At 39.4% G+C, this 14,907-nt stretch overlaps 1 protein-coding gene across 10 annotated transcripts in view; it reads right to left on the bottom strand.

The window, feature by feature from the left end:
• The window catches only part of slmapa (sarcolemma associated protein a), a 75,064-nt gene that overhangs the window by 4,005 nt on the left and 56,152 nt on the right, over positions 1 to 14,907 (bottom strand). For 7 of the 10 annotated variants that reach the window (XR_005613044.1, XM_039612012.1, XM_039612014.1 and 4 more), the window contains 11 exons: positions 14,620 to 14,679; positions 14,402 to 14,476; positions 14,053 to 14,133; positions 13,043 to 13,102; positions 12,152 to 12,277; positions 11,835 to 11,909; positions 11,640 to 11,740; positions 10,698 to 10,902; positions 10,484 to 10,601; positions 7,544 to 7,715; positions 5,926 to 6,060 (listed from right to left, as the gene is read on the bottom strand). Coding sequence is in view for 9 of the 10 variants with exons in the window: in XM_039612012.1 (XP_039467946.1) it covers positions 5,926 to 6,060; positions 7,544 to 7,715; positions 10,484 to 10,601; positions 10,698 to 10,902; positions 11,640 to 11,740; positions 11,835 to 11,909; positions 12,152 to 12,277; positions 13,043 to 13,102; positions 14,053 to 14,133; positions 14,402 to 14,476; positions 14,620 to 14,679 (1,208 nt within the window). In the remaining variant the exon portion in view is untranslated. Of the gene's footprint in view, positions 1 to 3,877; positions 3,966 to 5,925; positions 6,061 to 7,543; positions 7,716 to 10,483; positions 10,602 to 10,697; positions 10,903 to 11,639; positions 11,741 to 11,834; positions 11,910 to 12,151; positions 12,278 to 13,042; positions 13,103 to 14,052; positions 14,134 to 14,401; positions 14,477 to 14,619; positions 14,680 to 14,907 lie in introns of all 10 variants that reach the window. The other 3 variants (XM_039612013.1, XM_039612019.1, XM_039612016.1) reach the window with 1 other exon arrangement.

Raw genomic sequence — 14,907 nt, 5'->3', positions numbered from 1 at the left:
ATTAATAAATGAAATTAAAAACAAACCCTGCAAAAAGAAACATAGGAGAACACAAACATGTAATTAAAGAAAGCTAAAATAAAACACCGAAAACCTGACGGAGAGGAAGAGGAGAGTGAATGAATGAGGCAGGTGGAAGGAGAGGGTTAGCCTTTAAGATGCGATGGTCAGAGCCCGGCTCTTTAAAGGGGAACAGAGTGTAAAAAAACAGAAGGGTCACCTTTAGAAGTTTCCACAGATGAATTAAGCTCATCTACATTTCTCACAGCTCCAGACTTTTCTTTGAATTAAAACTGAAATATTGTTGAATTCTTGGGGTCGGGGAGAGATAAAGTGACAAATCAAAAGGAGGGTCACTAATTTATTTAAAATTACTGGGCTGAACATAAACATTAAGACTCTCTGATTAACTTTTTTCCCTTTATTTCTGTTGTTTCGCCTCTTCTTCTTAACTTAAAATTTTAACACACTCCTGACTGTGAACGGTCAGCAGTGAGCGGTTCAGCACTCTGTTTACACAGGAGGCGTTCAGGTGCTGCTTTCAGTGTGGGACAGCCACGTTTTGGCCCAACACATGATGAAGTAAAGCTGCAGCAAGAAAACAGCCGCAGGTGCAGGTGACGTGTGTTTCACACCAGTGCTGTGGACAGCAGCTGGATTGGTAAACACAGAAACTTATTGTTCCTCTAGTCGTGCGTGAGACGGGCAACTTAAAAAAATGCACCTTCTTGACAGACTGAAACTAATCCCAGACAAAAGCACCATTTCATTCTGCGAGTAATGCAACCCAAGTTTGACAACTGAACTTTGCTTAGCTTAAAAACCGATCTGTGTAATATTGTGATGAGCCATACTCCTGCAGCGCAGTCAATAAATAAATAATAAATAAATAATTTGGGATGCTTATTTTCTCCACTGTGTTTTTCAGGATTGTCAATTTAGGTTGCATCTTAAAGATTAGTCTTTATTATGGATGTGTGGTGCTGACTGACATTACCAGGATGGTCATGGTTTCTTGCCTGGTCATTAAACTATCAAATAGGCAAAGCTTTGAAGTAGTACAGTGTGCATAGATGTACAGCGATGACACAAAATTTGCATCCATCATACACATCTAAACACCCTGGAGGCCTACCGTGCCTTCGTTTTCAGTCAGGCTGTTTACATTCCTCTCATCTAGTCAGTGGATTTGGAGATGTGCGGATTATCGGCAGATTGGTTTATTTATGCATTTTTTCCACAAAAATAAAAAAGTCACTACAGCCACATCCCTTGTTTCAATTCTCTCAGAAATCATTTGTTTTGATCTTACATGACAGACCTTTCTGAGATCACTTTGAGCATGTAAATAACAAAACAAAATAAATAAATAAATAAATGGCTGTGTCCAACTTAGTGTTGAATCTGCTCATCTGGACGTTGCGTTTTCATTGGGAGAAACATTTCGTCACTCATGCAAGTTACTTTTTCAGTCTCAGCTGATTTTCCCAACCTGATAGTAACAGTAACAGTAAATTTCCATAATGACTGAATCTAGTATCATTGCTTCAGCAAAAACCTTTGAGGACTCCTTATATGTCGGCCGTATCCAAACCGCTAAGAAGCATTTCATTAAAACACAGCTTTTCTGTGGCTTTCAAACCTCAAAACACACTACACCAAAGATCAGTCAACCACAAGGATGTGTTTCCCCCACCACAAACACAGTAATATAGTGTACACAGTTAGTGGCTGTAGCTGTAAGTCATCTGCTAATCGGAAGGTTGTGGTTCGATCCCTAGGTTTTCCAGTCTGAATTCCAAATATCCTTGGGCAACATACCACCTCAAGTTGCTATGAGTATGAATGTGTGCGAACGCTAGATAGAGAGCACTTACATAGAAAAAACATAAAAAAAGGTGCTTGCATGAATGAGGCAAGCTGTGCGAAGCGATTTGAGTGCTCAGAGTGGAAAAGCGCTATATACCATCTATAGAGTGTCGTGATTTTATACATCGGGAAAACCAAACAACCTCTGGCTAAGTGGATGGGACAACACAGAAGAGCTACTTCATCAGGCCAGGACTCTGCAGTCTATTTATACCTACAGTCCAATGGCCACTCTTTCGATGAGGATGTGCACATCCGGGACAGGGAGGAACACTGAGGTTTGAGTGGTGGTAAAAGAGGACATTTTTTGGTGATCTAAAAAAGTGAATGCAGCCACTCCAACCACAGGTGGAGTAACATTCAGAATGGTACTAACGGCCATTGATCAATTAACCGAACTCGAAGCTGGTTGTTAGTCCATGGTGCTAGTTTTGGTCATTATCCAAATGTACTGTTTATAAGGTTGGGGAAAGCTACCGTTAGTAGAGAGTGAAGGAATCCTCTGAATTAGTGAAAAAAATATTTCTCACCCTGAAAACACAACGTCCAGATGAACAGATTCAAGGAATCACCTTGTTTTGAACCTACACGCTTCGAGCGAGGGTTGGGGTGATGGAAAAACTGAGGGGCACTGCACGCTCACATGTCAGTTACAGAGTAGACACGCCCTGTTTTATAACACCCTTTTGACTCCAATTGTACCATCATTTATAAAATAAACATGGTGTTCCATTTAATAATGTGTTTACTGAGGTAGATCAAGTGAGCTGAAGGGTGACTTCTTCTAGACACCCGGGCATTCCTTTACAGCCAAAGGAGTCTCCCCCTGCTGGTCATTAGAAAGAGTACAGGTTTATTGGAGGGTCTGTGGGTGGAGGGAGCCCATCCCTTTAAAGAGCAGAGTTTAGTGTTAGCTGCAGCAGAGCAGAAGCAGAAGCAGAAGTGAGACTGACTGGCAGACGAACAGGCAGACTGACAGCCATGCAGTTAGAGCTTCTCAAATCAGAAGACGAGGGACCAGACGCCATGATGATGATAATGATGATGATGGCTAAGATGATCCTCAGTCTTAAATGGAAGTTTAGGAGGTGAAGAGAGCGATCTGGTGATCAGAATTCAGAGTTCCACTTTTAACAGCTGGGTTACCTTTATGTATCATCATCCTGAGCTGTTAGCATTCAAATGGTGAAAGATGTAGTTTAGGAATATTTGGATGCTTGCCAGTAATAACCTGCTCCTTACTCTTACATTCCCTCCTTATTTAGGTTAATTTGTTACTGAATTTATGACCTTTTTTTAAAAAAAAAAAAAAAAGTGTGGACATATGGGGGAAAAAAGGGAATGCACTTTAGCCACAATTAAAGTAAAATGTTAAGACTGTAAAACATCTATAAATGTGATAATGTCCAACCCCATAGTGAGGGAAATACTATGCTCCTACATGACATAAGCTAAAATAAAATCTCTTCTGGTAGCTTGTTTGGAAGGAGAGACTGACCTACAAAGGTGCCTCATATCAGGTACAGAACGTGTTCCAACTTTTTGTTTATGAGGGGCTGCCAATCAAAAAACAATTGAATTAAACTGGGCGGAGGTAAAACAGCAGGATTCACACTGAAGTTCTGCATTAAGGCCCAGTATAAGAAAATCATGAGTCATGCAAAGCTTCTCTATTAGACTTCTAAATATATTATTACAATTCTTTGTGTTGGACACGCTTACAGGAACTTTCACTTTCAACAGCAATGCCTATAGTTCTTATTTTCAAAAATAATAAGCTCTCATGGCGCAAACCTGTGTTGGGTTCACAGAGGGAGATTTCTTTTCAATTTCAGCACGTCAGTTTTCCAGCTGAAACTCATGACCCTGAATTCATCACAGATCAGAATGACCCTTTCGCCTCTGACATCTTTCCTTCCAGTGATGACAAACAGATAGATGCATCAGAGACAGACAGACGGACAGACAGGACGGCAGAGAGATTGACTGATGTCATGTCGGTGTGTACCTTTCTACCACAACTGGCCGAAACACCAGTACAGCAGAGCCAGGACAAGGCCCATGAATATGGCTTGGACAGGCTGCAATATGGATGGCTAAAAGGGAGAGGGGTTGGAGGGGAGAGGGGATAAGAAGAAATCAGCCAGGAAATCAACCAAAACCAACATGGAGGATGGAGCAGCTACAGCGAGGGGGGAGGGAAGAAAGGGGGAGAGGGGAGAGAGGCAGAGAGGGGGTTTGGGTTTGTTTCCAATCAGCCGTTTTCTACGAAGCAGCACCAACATTTCTACACATTCAGCAGCCACATTCACAAACACCACGGAGGAGCAGCCATCCGTCACCAGGCTCTTTTAAAACAGCAACACTTTTCTGCAGCAGGAACAGATCTCCTCCAGCTGCCGTCTGTCAGCTGGTTTCAATCTGATCTTTACAGCACGACAGACACCGGTTCATACAAAGAAGCCTAACAGAAACACACTGAGTGAAGAGAGGGTAACTCTAGTTTTTTATAATCAGGTTCTTATTTGCTCCATTGCTATCAGTGCTAATTAATGCAAACAGTAGTTAATGAGATCTGGGAACACAGTGAAATGAGCTACAAATACTTTTGTCTAGAAAATCTTACTTTTTGTAACCCTGATGGACATTTCCAAAAACAGTTTTAGATCACATCAGTGCCATTCATCCTTCCTTCCAAATAAATCAATCAAATCTGGAGTTTTGTTTTAATCTGCCTTGAACATTTCATGGTTTCCATCTGGATATCTCCATAAGAGATATGGAGATGGTTTCCATCTCCATAGCTCAAATAAAACTTCACTCATCCTGCAGAAAAACATTTTAGTCTCCACAAAAGAATTAAAAAAAGATCTCGGACAAGCCCCCATTTACGTTACAACCCGGTTTATAAGCATCATTAGATCAATAGTTAACCTAGTTTAGGATGGCAAGGTCCAGCAAAAAGTAGTGGAAGACCTTCCAAACCAGTGATCGCATTCCATTATCCACAATGTATCAGCTACAGACCACTAGCAGTTTAGCCCATGCAACGCCCAAAGACGATGCACTGTGAGGATAATGAGAATTGGAGAAGGCCATGAAAGAAAAGTGGGACAGAAGAGAATCAGTTCACTTAACATACACCAATGGTGGATTTTTTATTTTATTTTTTCATAATAGATATCAATTGTAGACTTTGTATCAAAAAATAAATAAAATAAACAAACAGAAACAATGAGACTTTCTAGTGTGGCCTTCGTGTTCCCAGATCTCAGATATTGCAACATTATTATTACCAAAAAAACTAAAGACGCAAAATTACAAGGTTGTAATGAAGAGAAATTGGCCTTTAGATATATTGTGTTTTAAAAAAAACACTATGTTGATTTGGGTCCAGGGACTTTGAATCAGGACTTTTAATGTTTAAAGCTCAGTTGCAACAAACCCTGATGTAATCTGCTGTCACTTGAACAGTTGAAAGAAGAGGACAAAGAGCTGAGGGAGGAGGAGAGGAAGAAAAGGGGTGGGGGGTACAGAGTAGGCTGCTCCGCCTCACTGATTTTCTGATTAATGTTTCCAAGAGTTTTTATTTATCAGCTTATTTATCAGAACAGGATATAAACCAGGAGAGACGGTGAGGTCACATGTTGTCACCTTGGCTAGAGGAGTCAGTTTAAAAAAAAAACACACACACACAAAATAAACACACAAGTCCTTTGACTGTGTTCACAGAGCTGCATGAATTCATTTAAAAATCACAATTTAAATGTTATTTTGTTACCTCACCAGTGATTATTTGGCATTATGAGCATTTCTACTTTCAACAAAGATGTTATTGACAGTTCTCTTTTTATAGGATTTAGACAACACTAACGCTGTGTGACATTCAGGATAAAAATGCAGCTTCACCTGCATAAAAAGCAACCTTAAAGCAAAAATAAATTAAGGTAAAACTTCAAGCTGAGCAAACATAGATTACAAGAAAAACAGTCCAAGCACAAGTCTGTGTTTTTTTTTTATCATAAAGGAACAAAGAGTGTGGGTGTGGGCACTCACAGAGCTGGACTTGTCCTGCAGCAGCTTGAGGTTGCTCTTGCACTGCTCCAGCTCCTGGTGGATGTTCAGCTTCTCCTGCTCTGTTCTCTCATAACGCTGACGGAGATCAGACAGCTGGGACTGTGTGTCTTCATACTGCAGACAGACACACACACACACACACACACAGATACGCCACTGTTATTTCTATGACCACTGTCATTTCTATGCCCATTTGCATAAAGGGTTCACTTCCAGGTAAAGTTAACCTCTTTGGGATATCCTTTTCCTTGTGACATCATACAGATCCAAGAATAGAAAAAAAACTCCCAGAAAAGAATAACAGGTCCCTTTAAAAACTGATGGAGAATCCACCAAGTGCCACATTTACAAAAGCTCACTAGCTGCTGTTACCAATAACTGAGTCAACAAACACTGGACTATTTATACAACTATCTGACAAACACTATGACCTGCTGAGTTATTATCATTTTGTATTTTCTAATTAGCTTGTATTTATATTTCATTTTGACTTTTTGCTTTCAAGTCAGTCTAGTTTGTTAGTTTCCAGACTGGAATTTCTTATCTTTCAATGTTTGAATTGTTAGTTTTAGTCTTTTTAATTATTATTTTATTATGATCAGGCTAGCTAACCTTGAACTAACAATTACTAAAACTAAGAATTTATCCTCTATGTTAGTATTTTATTTTAGTTAGTTTTCTAAGTTCACAAAAACTAACTTGTTTTAGGTAGTTTACTTCCCCCAAAAAAACTTTGGTTTCATTTAAATTTTTTAGGATTTTTTTCCCATTTTTATTATATTTTAGTTTTGTTTTCTTCACTTTTTACAGCACTTTGGTCATTCTGTGTTGTTTTTAATTGTACTTACAAATAAATTGACTTGAAAAAAATGGACTTTTATTTTCAGTTTTAGTTGATTATAATAACTAAAACTGCTGTTTGGTCAACTGTACTTACAGACTGTTGAAAAAGTTAATTCTTTGATTTCAGTGATTGAAATTTCAGTACATTATTAGTCTGTAATGTCGCACCCACCAGCAGATATATGTGATATACAGTTTATGGACAGCCTGTTAGTGTTTGCGCCTTCTAGCTCCAAAAATACAAACATGGTGGCAGCCAAATTGCTAATGCCGAGATTGATGTTTTTCCCTCATTTCTTACAACTTTCAATTCCCCGAAGCAAACATACAATCAATAAATCACCAACTTGTCAATTAATGTCACTTGATGTGCTCCACTGAACAGATCCTGACTGCAGCTTGCTTGTGTAGCTGTTTGTTTATCTAATTAGCTGAACCATTTTTGGTTTTGTTTTTAAATAAGGGAGCTCAAAAATTAGTTCAGGCTGCTGCTTGTATGCATTTTGGGACATTTTATTTTATTTCTCTGAGAACCCCAGTGTGGTTTCCTCTCTTTATTCACATCTGCCTTAGGCATCTGCTCAACCACCTTCACTCGTGCTGACCTAAGTCTCTCTGGATTTATCAAAAGACTCAATGATCCATTTCCAACTTTTATTTTTCATCTCTTCCATTTGTTCTGCTCTTTCTTCACCTGGCTTTTGCTGTGTTTTATCTATTTATTTATTTTTTAAATCCCATCCTGTGTGCGTACCTCTTTCTGCAGTGTATGTGTGCGGGCCTGGGCCTGGTCCAGCTGGCTCTTTAGCCTGCTCGCGTCCTGCAGGTGCTGATTCTCCAGAGAACCCAGTTTGTCCTGCAAAACCTCCTCCCTCTTCTCCATAGACTCCAGACTGCTGCTGAGGACCAGACTCTGCTCCCTGGAGCTGCAAACACACCAAATCACACGTCTACTCAGTTATCACTCCACTACATTTCCCAACAATGTTAGAAACTCTCGAAGGATTCGCGATGCTGTGACCTAACTGAAGACTTATGAGGCTCATATTTTTTTCACTGTACTCTAGAGTCACTTATACTGGGCCTTTGTGCAGGCCCTCAATTTATCCGGTCTGAAACAAGCTCTTTTAGCTCCTCTCTATTTAGACCAGCTTTTTTCCCCCTAATTGGCTGTATTTTATAGACAAAGGGTTTGAACACCCTTTGCGGGGCTTGTGTGGTCACAACTAAAGCTGTGATTTCATTAGTATCATGTAGATCCAATGGTAGGAAAAAAGCGCACCTTTGTAGGAATACTGAGAGAGATTACTTTGTACTCTGACCAGAAGCCATTATAAAACATAAAATATATAAATCATTGTGTGTAACTGGGATACCTTACACATGATGCACAACATTTTTTAAAATAATTTTTGCAAATAAAGGCACAAAAATTGCATTTCCTTTTGTCATTAAGAAGAGCGAGACTTAATGTTAACAAATAGTCGTGTCTTCTTGATAGTCGTGTTCACCATCGCTGCTGGTAAACAGATGAGTGCCTGGTTCATACAGTGTTTTATTCTGAAAAATGACCAAACTGTATGCTTCCTCTGTGTCTGGCTTCCTGTCCTGCTTATCTGCACTATGCAGCTTGGTGCTCCATCCATCAAAAATAGACTAAGGGTATGTTTTTAGCCAAGTCCTCAGCGTGTCTCGGCACTGACTGACCTCATCCATCTTACAAATGCATTATGACAGCGGTCGCCAACCTTTTTTGCGCCACGGACCGGTTTATGCCCGACAATATTTTCACGGACCGGCAATAAGGTGTCGCGGATAAATACAACAAAATAAAACTAGTGCCGGTACCGAAAAAAAGAAGATTTATTCATAACACACGTGAAAAGACCCAGGAAAACCGAGTTAACGATAAAAACGATAACAAAATAACGCTGAAAACCGATAAAAACCCTGAAAACCATACATTTCACACCTGAACCTCAACTCTCGCGGCCCGGTACCAAACGACTCACGGACCGGTACCGGTCCGAGGCCCGGGGGTTGGGGACCGCTGCATTATGATATGGAAAATTATGTGCTGACTGGATTTCTTTTATTGACAGCGAAGATTTTGATCTGATAGAACATTTTACTGGAGCTGAGTAAGACTCGATTCTGTAACCAATCACACTGGTAAATTCCTTTTGACGTAGCTCTCCAATATGATTTTCTGTTTATAGAGCTACATGCAACATAAACTGGAATATGTAGTTTATACTTGTGTTTATAGTTTTGAAAACCTGTCCAACATGTGGATCAAATCCTTGGACTGGTACTGTAAACAGTGATTTCTGTATTTAGCTCGTTTATGTAAATGCTGCAACAAAATGTCATCAACATTAAAAAACACTCTGACTTGTTTCCATAAATGTCGTCAGAAAGAGTTCAAATGCAGAAATTGATCCATAAACAGCAAAATCAAACTTTGGACATGCTGACAACTCTCATTAGTGAGATCTCTTTAAAGTGGTTTTCAGTCTTCTCCTGGGATTTGATATCCTTAAAACACAGGAGAAAAAAAATGCTTGATTACTTTTGAGTGCAACTGTACTTAAAATATATGTACATGGTACAAAACATGGTTCTGACTCTACAGGCAATTTATCTTCCATAACAACTAAATAAATCTAAATAAATTCCTTTTTAAACTTTAAAGTTACAGTGTGTAAGATTTCAAAGCTAGTTGTCAATAGATTTCAGTCAGCTCAAATTGTTTGCTTACTCCTCCCAAATCAACCGCATCATTCTAGCTGAGGTGGCTGTTGTAGGAATAATGTGATTCTTTCAGTCAAGAGATCAAAAACATTTATATTAGATTAGCCCATAATGGCCGTTTACTGTTTGTTTATAAGAAAACATTTTTTGTACATACTACCTGAACTTTTTTGAATAATATCAACAATAGTAATAAACCAGGAAATACAAACAGCAAAGTGACTCCAAACTGGATCCAGCTCGGAGGTTTTTGCTATCTGGGTAGGCTGTCAGTCCACTGTTTACCTCAGCTGTCAATATGCAGGATAAAAATCGTCCATGTCCAAGTGCTTTGTAGAAAGTCAAAAGATGTGTACAGTTTATTGTAGACTAAAAAATTTGTAGCTGAGGCGCAGATAAAATCCTGCTGAGGACGTGGTTGTGGTGAGAACATGCAGCAGTGTTTTCTCTCAGCGGAGAACAGATCTAGCAGATGGTTTCAGTAAGCTGTCAGTCAGCTGTCATCTCCTCGTCTTTCTCTGCCTGAATCAGCTGGACACCATGTTTCCTTCTGTCAGTCTCACCCTCAGCCTGCCCTTTAATGCTGAATCCAAACTCTGAACCTGATCTGTTGACTTGGCAGTGCTCCTGAGAGCCGTCCTGGGCCAGAATTCATCAACTCGATCACGCCTGTCAAAAGACTTTAAGGTCCACCTAACAAAGTTTGATATGTTCCAGGTTTCGAGACTCTCAGCTTGAGATCCAGTTAAGAGACTATAAGTTTCAAAGTGGTGTTTATTTAGTAACGGTATATTCAAATGGTTTATAGATGTGTGGATCTTTTTTTGACAAATAATTAAATGTGATCTTGTTTAATTCTGACAGCACTGCAGTATAGTAAAATAAAAAAAAATAAAACAGTGGATTCAAATAAAGAATTTAAAGCAACATGTGTGTGTACCTGCTCAGCTCAGCCTCCAGGCGGTGCAGTTTTTCTGTGAGCGTTTTCCTCTCAGCTCTCAGCCCACCACAGTCCTGCTGCAAACACGTACACCGCTGGTGCAATGCAGTGCACTCCGCTGTGGCAGCGAGACAGAGAGGACGCACAGTTATGATTAGTAGTGATTCAAAGACATGAACAGACAGCCTCAGACGAACATGCAGGCAGTGCTCACCCTGCAGCTCGCTGGCAGCGGTCTGCTGCTGTTTCTGCTGCGTGAAGGCCTCCTGCAGCCGGGTGATCTCCTCCTCGTACTTGGCGGCTGTGTTCCTCCAGTGCTCTAGCTCGGAGCGCACGCTGACCAGGTCTGTCTGCAGGACAGTGATCTCACGCTCCCGCTCTGCCGTGGCTGCCTCCATAGCATGTCGCAGGACGAGAATCTGATAGCAAAAACACAATCCGTGGGTCGCTCACTTTGTCATGTGACTGCAATTTACTGCAAACTGACAAATAGGGAGACTTTTTGGGTAATGAAGAATGAGTGACAGAGACTTCAGGGTTCCTGAATCATTTAAAAAAAAAAAAAATAAAAAAATAAAAAAATCCATATGTTTTTGATAAACTTAAAAAGAAGGACTATGAGAGAACAATGTCACAATGTTTACCATTTGTCATTTTTAGAAACAAGAATGTCTAGTTACAGTTTAATTTTTATTAATTTCAATGTTTTTTATTATTACAATAATGATTTCAAAAGAAAATATTTTTAAAAATATTTCCACAGGCAAGATGTAAGATGCACTAAAGCCTCTAGAGGACTTGTGTGTAAAAGATGTAACCAGACTGAGTAAACCCAAAGACATTCCCTGAATATCTTTAATTGGTTTTATATACTTTCGTAAGCACACAATGTTGTTTCAGTTTGTTGTCTTAATTCAGTTAATTAAAATTTTCCCTTTTATTAGTTTTAGTTCAGTTTTTTTTAGTTAGGTTTTTTTTTTAGCTCTCATTAGTATTTTCAACTTTTAAAGGGTTGTTAATGACCCACTCAAACCCTGGAGTCCATAAAGAGTCTGACATGTTACACATTAGCCAAGAGAGGTTTCAAGACAAAATGGAAGAGAAGTGAGGAAGAGTTATGACGAAGAACTGGCAGCAACAGTAGGTGAAGAAGTACCTCCTCCTGAGCAGAGTAAAGCTCCTCTCTGGTGCTGCAGATGGTGCTCTCCCTCTGCTCCCTCAGTGCCTCCATGTCAGCCTGAAGCTTCCCAAGCTGAGCTAAAAACACACAAACACATAGAAGGTGAGATGTGGCAGATAAATACTCATTGATACAAATCTATAGTACATCTTTTTCTCTGTGTTCACTCACTCTGCAAGAACTGGATCTGTTTGGTCGACTCCTCAGTCAGCTGAGAGTTACTCCTCCTCTCCTCCTCCAACAGAGCTGCACACCAAGAGTCACACAGTCACTATGTTTATACCACTGTTCTTTTATATTTTCATGCAACGTATAATTGGAGAGATGCAGAGCAAGAACTGTCATCTCACAAACTCAATAATACTGTAGTAAAAATGTATGAGGTAAACTTTAATTCAAACAAAGTTTGCGAGCTATTAATTACAATTAAATTTCTAATTATAAAATATTACTATATATTATCCACAGCCATGTGAGAACACTGTTACCTTGTAGCTCTAGACATTTCTGCTTGCCGGTGTTGGCTAATTCTTGGGCCTCCAGAAGCTCTCTGTGGAGATGGTGGATGACCTGCTCCGTGTCTCCAGGCTCTAGACCGGCCCGATGCAGCTCAGCTAACCACACACACATACAAAATGTTAAGTACATCATTTATTATGTTACAGTCTTCTTCTTCTCAAAAAACCTGAACATTCAATGAAAAAGTCAGAGTCTACAAATTGTCTGTATTTTTATTCAAAAAAAACAGAAAACAGGAACTTTCCAGACTTAACTTCTTCACTGTTCAATAAATAAATATATGAATATACGACTGAGCACACAGTGACAGTGTGGATATCAACTTACTGAACATAACCGACAGGACTAATTTTTTCAGTCAGTCGTGAGTGTAGTGGGTGGGGGCGGTGGGGAGTGTCCAGCTGACTAGATAGTAGCTAGTAGATCTTTTATTGAGAAGATGGATGTCCTGGTTTAGACTGGGCCCTTTCAGTTATTCAGATTTACATGTGTATATTACACATAAGTAAATGTAATCCCAGCTTTAAAAAATGCGCTTATTTAAAATATCGCCTGAGACCACAAACTCTGCAGGAAACAGTTTACTGAGGTCACAGGTCATGGCAATGATGCCTTTTTCCCACTCATATTTAATACACCTAGACTTCTTATCCCAAAGGTGAGAGTTTAAGGCACTTCAGGCTTCGCTTCATCCACCTTTCATACAGTCTGTAGACACAAACTCTAAAATGGAAAAAACACCAGGCCCTTCAGGGACCAGCACAGCTGAACATCTCCCTAATGGTCAGTTAAATACAATAATCAAACTGGGTGGCCCGGTGTTTTGGGGTTTATGATCACAGGTGCACGGCCACAGTTACCTTTGAGCAGAGCTACTCTGTTCTGAGGTTCATTCAGCTCTTGGTCGTTCATGTTTCCATCTGAAACACACAAAAACGCATAAAACTCCTATGGCTGCTTCAGGATCTATACTCCAGCAGTTTCAAGACTACTCAGATGCTGACATAATAAACTGCTAGAGAGAACAACTAATTTTAAAAGACACAAAACACCATTCTGTTTCAGGCAACTAATTTATAATCTTTAGGAAAAAATCTAAACATTTTCAGCAATTTGTGAAGCTATGCCATAATTACTGTAAATCCCGGACTACAGAGCGCACCTGATTAAATGCTCTAATTGTAGAAAGAAAATCAATTTTGTACTTGTACAGGCCGCACCGGATTTTAAACCGTATGCGTTTCATTTGTAATATGAGATATTTACACAGAAATATTACACGTGAGGATTTGTAACGTTTAATTTGATCCGTAAGGTAACGTAAACATGGTAACATAAAGGTTATGGTAACATACAAAAATACATACTGCAAATGCTTTTTTTCCTCGAACAGCGCCTGTAACACGGCTACCTTTAAGTATACGTACGTATCGGTAACACACAAATTGCGTTGCTTATGGTTTTTTTACAGAACAGTGCACAAACAACATTACAACGTCTCTTAACAACCGATAAAAATATATACCGTATATATACGACTTATCAGTTTGATTGGTCTACTGTTACCAGGCAAAATGTTTTTGGCTGCATGAAAAAAAATATGCATTAGCCGCATGTCAGTATAAGCCGCAGTGTTCACAGTGTGGGGAAAAAGTAGCGGCTTATGACCCGAAAACTACGGTAATTAAAGATTGAAGAGCAGACAGTGTGAGACAGAACAGCTAAACTTTAAACAGATGTCAATGCTATTCGAAATTAGGTCGAAAAGAAAAACCTTTCCAGTAAAACTGAGAAAACACAAGACAAATTTTGGAATCACCAAAATTAGACTTAAACCGATGAGCAGGAATGTGTGGGTGTTTTCACTGACCTGATGTGTCATCACTGCTGCGGTCTTTGCTGGGACTCAGAGTGTCGGACATGTCTGACTCTTTGGCATCCATCTGATTCCCTGTAGACGCACAAACAAAAACAAACACGCACATCAGCCAGGACTAACTAAAAACTACAGTGTAATCACTTGACAGTCCACATTTACACATGCCATCAAATTCAAAACCAATAAATTACTTTAAGCAGCTGGAACACATGCACAGTGTTCAGGTAGATTTATACTTCTACTTAAATCAAACGTAATTTTGGGATCATTAAAACTGAACATTTAAAAAAAATAAAACAATATCATAAAACCTAATTTCTAACTCAAGTGTGTTCTCTACCTTTGAGTCGATCAGGGCTGGTCAGGATGTCATCTCCCGCCGTCTGGTTGTTCTGTAAGTGGGCGTCCATCACTTCTTCAGAAACATCAGGGTGAAAATTTCAGTTCAGGTTTTAAAAAACAGCAATCCATTTAGCTTGCTTTTGTTCATGGATGAATCTATATCAGGACTCAAAAAACCCCCAAAGAAATCCAAAGGAAACCGAGTTATTAACTTACCATCAAAGTTGGCCAGTTTGTGGATTGAAGAACTGACGGTCTCCTTTAGCTGTTTGACGGCTGCAGAGAGAAAAAACAGAAAACCAGGAGGAATCAGTTTAAATAAGTCAGAAAATAAAATCGGACCTCCACCATTATCAGCTGGATTAGCAGTTGGTTAGTAAAAGTGTTAGTATACAAATTCAGAAAAACTAATGTTTTATTTCAAACTTCTCAAACTGAACAGCTGAATCAGAGATTAATCATTTTAACACAATTATCAGACGACTGGAAAAAACGTGTAAAACA

The sequence above is a fragment of the Oreochromis aureus genome, linkage group 5 (genome assembly GCF_013358895.1).
Source record: "Oreochromis aureus strain Israel breed Guangdong linkage group 5, ZZ_aureus, whole genome shotgun sequence".
Lineage (NCBI taxonomy): Eukaryota > Metazoa > Chordata > Actinopteri > Cichliformes > Cichlidae > Oreochromis > Oreochromis aureus.
Note: the sequence above shows the minus strand (reverse complement) of the source record. Positions and strands in the feature narration are given on the sequence as shown.